Here is a 15,312-nt window from a genome sequence, read left to right as displayed (position 1 = left end):
GAAGCCCTCGATGCGCTGGTACTCCTGGAGTGACCTTCGCCTGGGTCGTCGTCCTGGCTGGACTGGCAGATTCCAGCGTTCTTTTCTGTAACCCCTGCCAGGGTGTGTGGTGTCGCTTGGCCACGTGTACGCCTGTGGCGCTAACCCTCCGCAATGCTGGGCTGCCCCGGGCACCCCCTTTCGCTGTAGGGGGCCAGGCTGGTCTGGGACTTCTCCGTCGTCCTGCAGCGTCCTCCCCGAGTGGCTCTCCGGACTCTGCCACGCTCCTGCAAGTGTGTTGGGGACTGTGGTCTCAGTCGCCCCTCCCTTCGGTATTTTGGGGGCAGCGCTGGGCCATTTCACCTCCTCGTCGCCATTGTAATGTAGTGCTTTCCCCCTAGGCAGCTGCACCTTCAATAAAGACGCTGCACAGGTTTGAGGTTTGTGGGTTTATTAACCAGAATTTACACTTATGCAGGAGCGCCGGCTCGAAACTCCGATCGCGTTCAAATCGGCGCGCTAATGCCGATTCCAAGATGGCCGCCGCCGGAAGTCCGCTGACGTCGCACGTAGTGCGCGCCGCAGACTAGACCGCAACACCACAAACAGCCAGGCTGGAGAAACCCCACAGACTGCCTTGTTTGAGCGGAGAGTCTTTCCAGCCCTCTCATGCCAATCCCTGCGCTGTTCTCATAGCATGAGAGCTGCACGGGATTGGATGACAGTCTGTCCCAGGGGCTACTAGGGACAGAAAGGAGACAGGAGGTGTGATGCTGGAGGCGGCTGGTGGTTTCAGGTAAGTTCTTTAAAATATATATATATATATATTACTAACACCCCCACTCCCCCCACATGATCCCCCTCCGGTGTTCCCACCACCCTTTGTTTGTGGCAGCTGCCACTGATGATAGTGTGAGTCGAGAAGGGGGAGGAGACATGCAAGAATAAACAGAAAAGAAAGGCACACTTAACGGTGGAGTGGAGAAGGGTTAGTAGAGGGAGGAACATTCATCACACGCCTATAAATCCTAAAGTAAACTCACCACCTCACCCTAAAAGGATATGGACAAGGAAAGCTAGTTCTTGCAGGAATTAAGGTCCCCGGTAAATAATCATGAAATTTCAATTTCATAAAGATACATATGGCGCTGGCCAGGGAGGCAAAGATGGACAACAAGAGGCTGGCGAGGAACGTCTGCCGAGAGCGGGGCCTCACAGGGACAAAGAGATGCCCGTGAAAGAGGAGGACAACAAGGAGGGGGCTGGCGGGGTTTGAACCCACCAATCAGCCGAAAGTCTTGACAAGATTGGTTAGGAAGGAGAGAGGTCAAGGAAGCAGCCTTATTTTGACTGCCCGAAGTTGGCCCACCCACCCACACCAAAGAGCGGGTATAGCAGAATGGGCAGGGCAAGCAGAAACAGCACAAAAATAGACAGACAAGGCAGCACACTAGCTTAAGTTGACGAGCCGCTAAACAGTGTCCTTGGTATGCCTTACCAAAGGGGCACTGAGGGAGCAGGAGAGCGGCCCGCATGGGGTCAGCAGCAGCCGGTCACGGCACTTGCAGCCCGGGTTGCAAGGTTAGCCTGGAGGCCGCAAGAGCTAGACACTAAAGCTGGGAGGCCGTCACACAAGGGGCTGTGCGGAAGCGCTGTAAGGAGTGTAAAGAGCAATGCGTCAGTGTGATACGGTTATAGATGTGATGCAGTGCAGAAATCATGGAACGTACAGAGGAACATAAAATGTGAGGTTTGTTTTATGCTTTCAAATAAACTGCGGCCGTTATGCAGCAGCTAAGTCTCTAGATCTTATTACTAGTTATGGGGAAAGGGATGGCTAAGGTGCACAAAGGAGGGCGGAGGGGGGCACGTGCACGTCTGGGAGAGGTTCATCTAAGTTTCCTTTCTGTGTCGTCCGTTTTAGTGCTTTACTGCCTCTTTTAGTTTCCTAGATGCCGATATATACTCTATATATCAGTTTTAAATTAGACACAAGAGCTTGGCCTTATGTTGACCAAATCTTTAGATTGGGATGATAAACATTTTTTCTCTTTTACAATTACCAGCAAAATAATTATTTTAAATAAAGAAAACACGTTTGCAGAAATAAACTTTATTTTGTATTTATAATACAAACAATCCATATTCGCGCATAAAGTATTCAAAAGCAACAATTAGAAATTGTTACGGAGCAAATTAGTTCAGCCCTACTACAGTACAATGAAACATCAAATGAGAGTTTGTCAAGGACATAAGAGAAATATGATTCAAGACAGTTGCAAATGGGTAAGAATTTAAAGTCCCTTCATGGATAAAAGACTAAGCCTGGGCAAAGCACCACGCTATGCTCGCGTAGTTTGTGAAGTTTGCGCTACTTCGCACTATGCGAATTGCATGTAGCACAGTGCAAACACTCGTAGCATAGCGTAGTGCAGCGGTCATTTTTTGCTTGCTCGCGGTCCTCAATGTCAAGTTGGCGACCGCGAGCAAGCAAAATGACATCCCGGCGAGACTTTTTCCTCGTTCGCGATCAGCAACATCAAGTTGCCGATCGCGAGCGTAGAAAATAAACCTCCCGGCGAGCTTCTCAACGCGAGGACGACAGGTTTCTCATTGCGAGTGGTCGCGTATGCTTGCGACCGCTCGTGATGAGAAACTACCAGTCCGCGTTGAGAAAGCTGCCACTCGAGTAGAAATCTACTCGAGCGGCAGAAAACGACCACTTGCACTGTGCAAGATGCAGTTTGCACTGATTGCACAGTGCGGACAAGCATCCGGCACTGTGCAATCAGTGCGAACAGCATCTTGTACAGTGCACTACGCAGTTTGCGAAGCTACGCGTAGCTCGCGAAGTGCACTACGCGTAGCGCTACTTCGCAAACTACGCCCAGGGTTATAAAAGACTTTACAAAAAGCACATGTAAACAAAAGCAGCACATTTACCAGGCAATTGATAAAAACAGGCTCTCGGATGTCAAACACAAACTATTTCCTCTAAAATGACTTCATGTAAAATAAATTAGTCATTAAAATAGATGTATAATTAAAGGTATGTGTTCAAGGATGATTGATGACAGGTGAGAATTTGCTGTTTCAATGCGGGGTCTCTGGGCGCCTGGTAATTCGGCTACGGCAATCCTGGCTGATAGAAGTGCTGACAGTAGGCGCAATAGGTCTGAAACATTCATAGGTCGGTCCAGCATTCACGGCAGCTTTGGGTTGCACGTTTAGGGGAAGTAGATTTTAAAAAAACAGTTCAGCCAAAAGAGCATTCGCCATTCTGGCCAGCAGGGGTCAGATTAACCACACGTTTAACTGGATAAACTTTGCATGTCCAGCAATTAAGTAACTGCATCAGTGCCCCCTTAAGCAGAGTGGTGCTTCTTGTGAGTGCAACTCCTGGGTGGCTTACAGTATCCTTATTTATACGGCCGGGGATCCTTTATGCCATGTATAAAAATCGCCTCTACATGACTAGTGGAATAACAGCCATTAAAATAAGTGTCCAGTGTTAAGTGAGATCGAATTATCACAAAAACATCAGCTTTAAATAATTTATAGTAATGCAACCATACTGGCCCCAAACATCTACTTGATATTTTAAGAATACGCTTAGTTCCTAAATAGCTGTATTTTATTTGCTTCAAATTAACTCTCAGCTCCTCCAAATAAAAGATTACAAATATTTACAAATAATTTCAAGCACTAGGTTTAGCGAATCCACAAATTGTGGTACATGTACAAGAAGTGTTCTCTCCATTCATGGATGTTCATAGGGTCCAGTAAAACTATCAGAAGAGGGTGAATGGTTTCCGCTCCTTTGATGCTTTGTGGACCATTTTGAAGACAAAAAAACTTTGACTGCTATTTGTGTGAAAGGGTTTGACTTGTTATTTCAAGAGCTTATGTGGCATTGGGCCAGGAAAATGCCAGCAGAATTTGGGATTTCTGTCCAAGTGCATATTGTTTTCCAGGATGGGGATTTGACGCACCAACACGGTTTGCACATAAATGTTAGTTTTAAACGTACTAGTGTGCAACAAGAGCTAAAAAGGCACGAGGGTTCACAATTTAGGGCACTACAATCCAATACATGCAACAATTACCAGATGAGAACATTTAGTGCCCTCTCTACACTAGAAAAACAGTAGGAAAGAGACCTGCATTTAGAGGAAAGATAACACTTTTTGGAATGATTGAAGTACTAATCGGGCACCTTATGGACGCAGTCCCCTATACATACTGCGCTGGGGCCGTCAGCTGGTCCCAAAAGCCAGACAAGTAGATTACATTGTTCAGCCCCCCGTGGCCTCTCGAGGGCACTTGGATGTCTGCAATTCTTTACACTACAGCATTTTTCTAGAGGCTTCGCTATACACAAACCATGATGGATAAACTTCATACCCCTGAATCTTCGGCGCATAAGCACCACGTTTGGCATCATTGGATAATGTCTGAACCCCCACAACGGATCGGTTCTGAATAGTATGGACCATTTACAATTGAGATTGGGATCCCCAATCCTCAGAAGGAATGCTCATGTCGCTGCACACCGCAGGAGCTGCTGTGCCCGCTGGCGCACTCTACTTGAAGCCTGCGATTGTTGGCTCATATCTGGTGCTTGTAACCAGGACTCTGGCACCTGGCCAACAATCGCTGCAGTACAAACGCAGAATGCTACCCGTGCACTATATCCAAGTTAGTCAACACAGACCCATATTCATGAATATAGGCTCCATTTACTTAAGGACACCTACAAAGTGTGTGTACTTGTGAGTATGAATGACTGTGGCAAAAGAAAGAACATTCTAAACATGGAGGCAGGAGAGGGGCACGCCGCGGTACAAGTTGGAGGGGTTCTGTAAGATTTGCACCCAAAATGAAAAGGAAGTCAAGCAAATCTCAAACACTTCTCCACCGAAAATAGGAAATCGTTTCTTCCAAGACATCCATGGTGCCAAACTCCAATAGTCCCTTCCTGCTCCCTCAGGTAGGTTTCAATTCCCAATAGCTTGTCATAAGGGAGAGCTCTGCAGTTAAAGGTGCAGATCAGTAATGTCATTGTGATTGCAAGAGAGCGCCACCCACATGCTTCGATCATGTGAATGTAGGCCCCTTGTTTGAGACACTCGGGGCTGTCTGTGACCATGGTCTTGGCACCCGAGAACTCGAGATCAGAGTAAGTTGGGCTGCTGCAAAAGGGGCCATGTCCTGAAACCTGCACTCAAACCTTCATTGCCTCTTCAGAAGCATCGCTGCAATGGGGCATAACAAAGGAGCAGCCGAAGGACTGAAGAACCAGAGTCCGAATGTTCAGATGCTGCTAGTTTAATCAAGTACTGAAACAGGATGTGAAAACCACTGTTGACTGTCTTTAGTGTTTCGTAATTAGCTGCATAGATTCCATTTTTCTTTCTCGTTTTTACAAGGCACTTATAGGATTGTGCGAGTTTATCTGACTGGTAAACGATTAAAATGATTGTGGATGCGGTTTGCTACAACAAAGTACCATTTTGCGATTTCACACCAAGAAAGAGCACGTGGGAGGACAATGAACATGAATAAAAGACAGACAACCTCGGGACAAACACGTATGGAGGTCGAAGAGAACGTCTAGCATCAGATCCTGCATGTCTTTGGGCCATTTCCATGTAAACCTTTAGTAAAGTCCATCTGCACAGGTTAGTGGAGAGGTGGACCATGTATGGAGCTTTGATGGATGAAGGAAGAGGCAACTGACGAACACATGACAAAGGCTGGTCCCATTCATGTGTCTGCAGGAGGCATGTCAAGGGCATCAAAGGTCATTCCTCCATTCTGGTTCCTCTTGCTGCTGGACAACGCTCTCTCCGCTAGACGCCCCTATAAAGGACATGGACAATAAGAGTAAAAAGTCGTTTCCCATATAACCGAAGATACCTTTAAGAGATCAGATGACATAGTGAATATGTGGGAGTAATTACGCATGTAATATGCTTGCTTTTTATGTGGACAACCCTTCTAAATGTTTGAAATGACACCATACTATTGAGTTTCCATCTGCACTGCTCACCAGCTAAGCTATTGTCTAAATGGGAATGTAGATATTTTACGTGTTTGAATATTTTTGAAAACACATTTTAAACCAAATAAAAATGGTACGAAATAACGACTTTGTAAAGATTAGTTCGCCTTTTATTTTTTTTTTTACAACAAACTTTATTGGCATTTGTAAGGACACCGGGGAATTTGTCCTCATACACGGTACCAAGATGAAGAAAAGAACAGTGAGAAGTGGCATCCTTGTTCAGCCCCCCCCTGGTCTGCAGAACATCAGACCCCCAAACCCTCCCCCCCACCCGCACATCACACCCGCCCACGGTCCAACACAGATATGCAATATTTCCTATCCGCATGAGCCCCATATTCCGATTACTCATCCACAATGCATAGGGCCCGGGGCCCCGAAGGTTAGTTCGCCTTTTATGCATTTAAAAGACCCATTATCAAAAAACCTCCAGGTCAACAACACAAAGTATGTTCTAGGTTTGCGGTTCTTAATCAGCGGTCCACGGACCCCTAGGAGTCCACAACACCGTGTTGTGGCGGGGTGAGAGCCCATCAAAAATGAAATACCAGATCAATAAAGTACATACACAAGAACAAGCAAAGTGTAAAACTGAAGATTTCTAAAGGTTTAGTAAATAAGGAATTTGAAATTGGAAGCTAAAACTTGAGTTTATATCCTTGTCATGAGTGATGTCATATGTGAGGTCATAAGGAACAGAATACAGGAGTAAACCCTTTCACCCAGTTGAGACCGGATAAGTTATGTATCAAAAACAACAATGTCTCAACCAGTAATCATTAATAAAGACCGTTACACAAAGTGCGTTAATCACTTGAGGAGGGGGCACAAAGGGAGGAGGGAAGACCAAGAAATAGAAAATAAGGGTTGTTATTTGCAGGTAGTTATACAGCACTACATTACAATTGGATTGGAGTAACCATAACAACAAAATGTGCACTGAACGGGCTTGTGAGAGTGAACGGCGCAGTGACACAAGTGGTAAAAACAGCGTGGAATGGCGGGAAACAGTTAAAAATTGAGCTATTCGGGGTCAACAAGTACAGTTTGGATAAATATAAATACAATTTTAAGTTAACCTCGAATGACCCCGCAGAGGCCACAAATGATGCTGTGAATTTGACGGCGTTTCGACCAATTTAAATTGTGGTCATCATCAGGACGATGGTTACTAATTTCTTATATAGTGCTGTGTGAGCAGAGAAAGGTAAATAAGGATAAGAATGAAAAGGCCCCAGATACATGTATAGAAAGGAATGGCACCAGGTGAGTCAATTAGAATTTACCTGGTGGCGCAAGGTTGATTCAATCAAGGTTGGATATTTTGGCAAGGGAAAACAGCTTGAGGGGTCGCTGGGGGAAGGAAGAGTACACAGGGTCATGGATGATAGGTCGCAAGGCCTAAGTAGGAAAAGGCGAAGTGGGGAAAAAACGGGATTGGGGCATGAGAAACAGTACCTGTTGAAAGCGTACGGGGAACACCTTGCTGGATCCAAATTGGCTCGGCAGATGAAACAGACCCTAAGGGATGAAAAGAGGGGGGACATGCGAAGCACGAATTAGAATTAAGGAAAGGGGAAGTGGCCATGGACGAGGTCCGATCGGGTCGGGAATTATGAATTCTTACCTGGGCGTTAAGTAATTGCTGCCCGAATTGTAGAGGCTGGAAATAGCAATCCGCTAAGTCGGTCAGGATGCCGGGTAGCGGCGTGCGTGTCAAAAGCATAAATCAGACAGGATACGGGAATTAATCCAGGAGGACGAGCAAAACGTCCACACCGGTTGCGCAGCGCGTAGGGTATAAATGCCGGAGCACAGGGCTTCCTGGTCACGTGGGGGGTAGGGAACACTAGCTTGAGTATTGCATCCAGGGCAGGTGACCCAGGGGGACTTATTTTTGGAAAGTTCTGTGAAGATTTGTCAAACAAGGCCAAAGTTATTACCAACCTAAAAAAACACGCTTTCTATGGAAAAGCAGACCTAATAACTACCGAATGGCGACCGCAAGCAAGGCTCTGGGTAGCTATTCGAACTACCCAAAGCTGGTTTTACATCAACTAGTCTAGCCCACAGCTTGTTATGGTGGAATTTCTTTTTAAAAAGTCACCTTTACAACAATATGGAATATCGCAAAGCTTTCTTTGAGAACACTTTTTCCATACTGATACCCAGCTTGTTGATATGAATGCATATAAATCTCTGCAGGAAACCTGATTGTTGATAAGATGGATATAGTTAGTGAACGAGTGGGCCATTAAGGCACACAGGAGCTAATCTCACAATTAAGTGTTATTGCCCTAGCTGGAGAATACTGAACGGTAACTGCCCGCACAGCAATTATGAGTATATACCAAAGGCAACGACACAATGGGAAAATACTAATTTACAGGCTATTTCAGTGCTAATAAATGTTACTTGGTCATCCACCAATGTTAAGCAATGGTGAATGTGATTGGGTATTATCTCCTCCCACTGGTGGATCTCGCTCTAAGGGAGAAGGGCTCCTATACATTCAACACAATATCCTCGTTTTTCATTGTGGTCGAGCGACTGTATGAATATTCTACATTCTGATGGATACATCTGCCTGTAGATTCCTCACCTTTTGAATTAACCCATGCGCTGCATTCCACAGAAACATTTCTCCTTAGCTCTCCCACGTCCATGAGGAAGTCGTAATGGAACGGCTCCACATGCTACTCCGCGTGATGTCACCAGAGCCACAAGAAGACCTCGTCGGCGTGCTGACGTCAGTTACTTTTTTTCCGCGCCATTAATGAGTAACATTTGTTTTTCAGGGCTTTTCATTTCTGAGAGTTTCTTTGTTGCAAGTCTTCGGGTCTTTGTAGCAGCGACCATGGCTACCCAGAGGAAGTCTGGATTCAAGACATGCAGGGAACGTGGGGGTCAGATGTCGATTACTGACCCCCATGAAGATTGTCTGTGCTGTCTCTTGTCCGACCACACCGTCGGTGAGTGTTAGTCATGCACGCGCATGAACCCCAGGCTTTAAAGGAGAGCAAGGCCAAGCTGTTTATGGCTAAGGCAAAAAAGCAGAAAAGAGGTCGAAGGAGGTCGAGGTCCGGGACCAAGTCACTGACTCCGCATACCTCGAAGTCGTCGAGGAAGCATAAAAAGAAGCAATGCCATGGTTCTCGATGTCATTCGTCAAAGGATGGACACTGAAGTCAGGGTCTCCTGCTCCCCAACATCATTGCAAGGATGAAGTCTCTCCTTCTCCTGAGGTGACTCCAGCACTGTCTTCGGCTCAGAGAGCGGTGACTTCACCAGTGCAGAGAGAAATGATGCCTTTTCCGCCGGCTACTCCATTCCCGGCTCCAGGGTCTCCGGCACCACAACTGGAGTAGATTGTGCTGCCTCCTTGAGCTGGCTCAGAACGCGCAGTACCGTATCCAGGGTATCCTGCCTTCCCAACTCCCGGTACGGATCCATCTCATTACCTCAATGCGATCTTTGGCTTGTTTGTCAGAGCGGCTAACCCTGCTGGCGCACCAGTTGGCCTTATGGGCCCGCTGGCATACTCCCTGGGAGGCTCGCCACCTCACTTTCCTCAGGCACCTCTCATGCCTTTTATGCCAATGGCTCTGGGGAGTTGGCCTCTTTCAACACGAGGTTCTGGATGCCGGTGCAGTCTCGAGGGGAGAGAGGCAATGGACGGATCTTCTCCGACGCTGTGTGGCTCCAGTCCGGCGCGACCTTGTCCGACGCAGTCTACTATCCCGGTGGACCTCCCTTCGACGCCGATCCTAAAGTCACCGGCACTGCACTGAGGTCTAGAAGGGAAGCGCAAAGGTTGATAGAAGAGTAGTAGTATTAAAAACAGCATGAGGAGGCTGAGGAGGGTGAGATTGTTGACCCTGATCAAGAATTTGAGGGCCTGCAGAAGGCTAGTGGCCTGGATACATCTCCTGAATGGAAGCTCTACTCACCAAAAGGTCATCCAACACAAGAGTTGACTTTGTATCGCTCTGTCATTAGGAAGGCAGCGGATCCGCTGGATTTACCATTGCCTACTGTTATTGTGCTCCTCTAGGCAGTCAGCTGGGCCATTCCAGTCTACACCTGCAGATAGAAAAAATCCAAACTTGTGGAGCAATCCACAAAGAAAGTATTCACTTTGGGTAGTATGGCTCTGAAGTTGATAAATGTGACATGCCTGTTGGGCCCCTATATCCATGCTCTGATGGTTTAGGTGAGGGAAGTGCTCCCGAAGCTTCCTGAAGATGTTCAGGGCCATTTTTCGGAGTTACTTTCTGATACTCAATCTGCAGCCCGCCAGGTCATACAATCAGATCTGGACACTGTGGACTCTGTGGCCAGGGTAATAGGTCACTCTGTTTCAACCAGGAGGTACGCTTAGCTGCGTGGGTCTGGATTCTCACCGGTCATCCAAGCAACCCTATTGGACTTGCCTTTTGACGGTTCTTGTCTATTTGGAGGCAAGGCCGACTCGCCGCTGCAGCGCTTTGAAGACAGCAGAGCCACGGTAAGATCATTGGGTCTCCAGTCACAGCCCATTGGCTTCGGTTACCGCAGGTTTCGTGGTTTTGGCAGGACTTTATCATTTTGAGACAATCAGCAGCCACAACAGCAGCAGCAGGCGAACTCCCTTTACAGGTCATGCAGGGGGTACAGTACAGGTCTGCAAGGTTCAGCACAACAGCAAGTCTCCTCGTCCTCCTCTTCTGCCCCTCCAACTGGTACTGCAGGGAAGCAGCTCTAGCTCCTCCATCCTAGAGCACGCTTGTCCATTGGGAGGACTGGATTCCCATTTTCTACAGAATTGGAGGTCTGTTATTTCAGATTTCTGGGATGTTGAACCATGTAGAAAATGGGTACGCCCCACCCTTCCAGGAGTTCCCTCCCTCCTTTCTCCCCCTACCCCCATCAGGGTAACAGAAGAGCACCTCCTGATTCTCCTGTAGGAGGTTCTATCTTTACTACAAAAAGGTGTGATAAAGGTGGTTCCATAGCAGAAAAGGACAGTCGCTTGAGGCTGATCCTAGACCTCAGGGTCTTCAATTTTTACCTCAAGCAGGATAAGTGCAAGATGTTGACCCCGGCTCATGTTCTTCTGGCATTGCAGCAGGAAGATTGTATGGTGTCGATCGATTTGCAGGATGAGTATTTTCACATTCCCACCCTTAAGTCGCATCGGAAGTATCTCTGTTTTACGGTGGGGTCTCAAAATTACCACTTTGCGGTCCTTATGTTCGGTCTTACTTCCGCACCTCGGGTCTTCACAAAGCTGATGGCAACCGTAGCAGCACATTTCAAAAGATTGGGGGTTCCTGTTTGTCCTATTTGGACGACTGGCTGCTAAACGCAAAGTCACCAGAGATGGTGCTGCATCATTTGCAAGAAACACGGCTGTTTGGATAAATGTACCCAAATCTCACCTGGAGCCCCCTGAGCGCAACCTGTTCATAGGGGCAGTACTGGACACTACTGTGAGCCGTGCCTTTCCACCTCTGCAGAGGATTCAAAACATCCAGGCTATGATTCCACTTTTTCAGAATGGAGCGGTTGTTATTGTCCTGAAGGTCTTGCGCCTGCTCAGTCTGTTCACTTCCTGCATGCTGTTGGTCAACCCTGCATGCCGGCACATGAGGCCCTCCAGTGGTGCCTCCGTAGGCAGTGGTTTCAACAGAGATCTCAAAGAGGTGGTCAGGATCGAGACACTGCAGTGGATCTGTTATGGTGGAGTGTTTCAGGCAACCTGTCTTAAGGGAAGCCATTTCAACCTCCCTCTCCGGTGACCACAGGGATAATGGCTGCCTCCACTCTGGGGTGGGGAGCTCAACTGGGGATCTGGAGGTCAAAGGCCTTGGTCTCCAGAGGAAAGATTGTTTAACATCAGTCTTCTGGAAATGCAGGCAATACGTTTGGCTCTCAAGGCCTTTCTTCCCTCTTTTCGCGGTCAGTCGGTTCAGGTTCTGACAGACAACAACAAGCAGGGAAGAGTAGGGTCGTATCGTCTCTGCAGAGGTTCTGCGACTTTGGTCCTAGGCTCAGAACTATCAGGGTTGCGTTATTGCAAATCATCTGGCCGAAGAGCTGAATGTGCGTGCGGACAGTCTCTGTCGGCAGTACTCGGCCGATCACAAGTGGCGTCTCCATCTAGAGGTGGTCCATCATATTTTCAGGATGCGTTTTTCTTCTTTTCAGTTGGACCTATTTGCCACCGACTAGAACACGCACTGCATGTCATTCTGCAGTCTCCAGTATCTGTTCCAGGGGCACTAGGGGACGAGTTTGTTAGATTGGGGCAAACATCTTCTTTACGCATTTCCTCCCATACCCTTGATTCCTGGAGTTCAGAGGAAGGTTCGCCAAATCATATTGATCGCCCCGGACTAGCCAAGAAAGGTATGGTACACAGACCTTCTTTAGCTCTCATTGCACCCTCTGCTCAGTCTCCCTCTCAGGGCAGACCTCCTCTTGCAATCGCAGGGGCAGGTTCTACAATCCCTCCTCCAGAGCCTGCACCTTCATGCCTGGAGATCCAACGTGGCAAACTGAGTTCTTTCTCTTTCCCACTGGATGTGGCGGATGTTATTTTATCGGCCAGGAGACACTCCACCAAACCTGTCTATTCTGGTAGGTAGGCCAGGTTTGTTCAGTGGTGTGGAAAGAGATCTGTTGATCTTTTGCAGGCCCATTTGTGCTCTTTTTCTTGCTCAATAGGGTTGTGCAGTAGATACCGTTCAAGGCTACTTGTCAGCCTTGTTGGCTTTTCTCTGTTTACCAGATCAACCCTCGTCGTTCAAATCTCCCATAGTTATGATATTTATTAATGGTCTCACTAATAGGTTTCCTCCCACTCCCTTTATCATGCCTCAGTGGGATTTAAATTTAGTTCTCTTTCAAGATGGGTTCCCCCTTTGAACCTTTACATAGTTATCCCTTAAGGTTCTTGGAGTTTAAGACAATATTTCTGGTTGCAATCACTTCTGCTAGGAGGGTGAGTGAGTTGCAAGCTCTTAGTTCCAAGCCTCCATTTACTTCATTCCATGCGGATAAGATGGCTCTTAGGACCAGAGCTGCTTCCCTGCCGAAGATGATCACTCCTTTCCACGTAGAGCAATCCATGCCTTTGTCTACTTTCTATCCTTCCCCTCACCCTTCTAAGCGGGAGGAGAGACTTCACCGCCTAAACCCTAAGAGGGCAGTCAGCTTCTACCTGGATAGGACTAAGGACTTCATGTTGGACGACCAACTCTTCATCGGATATGTGTCCAAGATGACCGGCAAGGCTGTCTACAAAAAAACGCTGTCCAGGTGGATTATACTCTGTATCAAGATCTACTTCGCCCTGGCCAAGAAGGAGCCTCCTGAAGGTATTCGAGCTCATTCTACCAGAGCTAAGTCGTCTTCTTCGTCTTTGGTTAGAGGTGTCCCTGTTGTAGACATCTGCAAGGTGGCAACTTGGGCCTCACTGCAAACTTTTGTGAAACACTATTCCTTGGACTCGGAGGTAAGGAGGGATGGCCATTTTGCATGTTCAGTGCTGCAGGATTTTTTTGGTATAGGTAGGCAAGCACCCTCCGATAGGAGCAGGACTGTTTGGGGGGGAGTCATTTCAAAAGGTGAAGAAGACACAGGCAGATTTATCCATCAGAAGAACAAGTTACTTACCTTCGGTAACGTTTTTTCTGGCAGATAAAGGATCCGCATGTGGATTCCTCACTGACCCACCCGCCTCCCCGTTGTCTGCCTGTTTACCAAAAAAGTATTGGTATGCATTTCATGTATTTTATTGTTGAAATAATGTGATACTTGACATAAGGAAATGCCTATGATTTAGAATTTCCAGTTTTAGTTCTGTTTTGTGTACTATGTATACTTGTGAAAATGTTGTCGGTTTGCCCGTTCATCTTGAAGGCACGGAAAAAATGGATAAAACTGACGTCAGCACGCCAACGAGGTCTTCTTATGGCTCCAATGATGTCACGCGGAGTCGTTCCATTGTGACTTCGACATGGGAGAGCTAAGGAGAAAACTTTCAGTGGAATACTGTGCATGGAGTAAAGGCGAGGAATCCATAGCCAGTTACTGTATCCACCAGAAAAAGCGTTACTGAAGGTAAGAAACTTGCTCGTTTAGCGCTTTATTTCAATGCAGCAGATCATGTGACCACTTCACGCAGTCCAGTGCATCGAATTTCATAATAGAAGGTAGTGGCTGGTTCGGGTTTTCTTGTCACAGAAAGTGAAAATTGCTGGAGGTTGTCGTACTCTGAGACTTTCACCCAGATGATAGGATGGGTTGTCTTATCAGATGATATTCTGAATTCATTTTCTCAGGAATAGTTTATTTCCTACCTTTTGCAACCACCCCATGGTTAGCCTAAGAGGAGTCCTAGGCGTACTTTATTAAATTAATTAATGTAAGAAAGTAGAAATCTTTTTCAGGTGTGCTACTGAACAGGCCTGGTGTTTGGCCGGGAGACTGACCACCACTGTCAGCAGGTTGGGGGCAGACTAGCAATTTTCTCCACTTCTGCTTTGCTACTATCGCTGACTCCCTGAATTTAAGTATTTTGTATGGTTTCACTTTAGCACATTAATTAAATCACTACACTGAGTAGCATGTACTTATAATTAATGAACCACACCCCTTCTGCCCTAACAAATGTATTAACGATTCAAGCAAAAAGTTGGTTTTCTTCTGCACGCAAAAGAGATGGAGTAAAATAAGGCAGTGAGGGAAAAGTAGTTTAATAGGGTCACCCAGTTTGGTCAAGCTGGGTAGCCAGGACTGAAACCAGGACTGTGGGTCAGGGCCATCAACTAGTTTTTGTCTCTGGGTCCCACAAACTCCAACTGCCCTAGGACCATCTGGACAGCTACAAATGAGCATACTGAGAAATTAGTTTTAATGTTGGACGATGTGTGGCTGCGAGCACAAATTTAAATAATTTTTTTCTTTTCTGAGCTTACAACTAGTAGCATTTAGCCTCAGCTCAGTCAGCTCCTGAAAGGAAGGGGTGTTGCACCTACGTCAGGAAGTGCTTAATTTGAGCCAATGGTTTAAGGGTGTTCGGCACCAGCGCTTAATTCTCAACACCGGCACTAATGATAGTCTACCACTTGGTGGCTCTTTCCGTCTAATCTTGAGATAAACATAACTGTGCGTAATAATTCATCATACATTAAATATGACAATTCAAACTATTCCACGACATTCTTATAGCTTTGGGTGGCTTGGAATAGTCTTAATTGCTAGACTTGCAGGAGTGCGAT

General features: G+C 46.8%; 1 protein-coding gene across 2 annotated transcripts in view; it reads right to left on the bottom strand.

Annotated features, from left to right (window-relative positions):
* LOC146869034 (RNA helicase MOV-10-like) overlaps window positions 1-15,312 on the bottom strand; it is a 488,182-nt gene that overhangs the window by 22,029 nt on the left and 450,841 nt on the right. The window contains exon 22 of one of the 2 annotated variants that reach the window (XM_085640900.1): window positions 2,077-5,841. The exons of the other annotated variant lie outside the window; for it this stretch is intronic. Within the exon in view, the coding sequence (XP_085497026.1) occupies window positions 5,777-5,841 (65 nt within the window). The 3' untranslated portion in view covers window positions 2,077-5,776. Of the gene's footprint in view, window positions 1-2,076; window positions 5,842-15,312 lie in introns of those variants that run through there. 2 annotated transcript variants of the gene reach the window in all.

Source organism: Triturus cristatus, chromosome 1_1 (assembly GCF_964204655.1).
Source record: "Triturus cristatus chromosome 1_1, aTriCri1.1, whole genome shotgun sequence".
NCBI classification, from domain to species: Eukaryota; Metazoa; Chordata; class Amphibia; order Caudata; family Salamandridae; genus Triturus; species Triturus cristatus.
The sequence above is the reverse complement of the archived record's forward strand: the minus strand, read 5'-3'. Positions and strand labels throughout refer to the sequence as shown.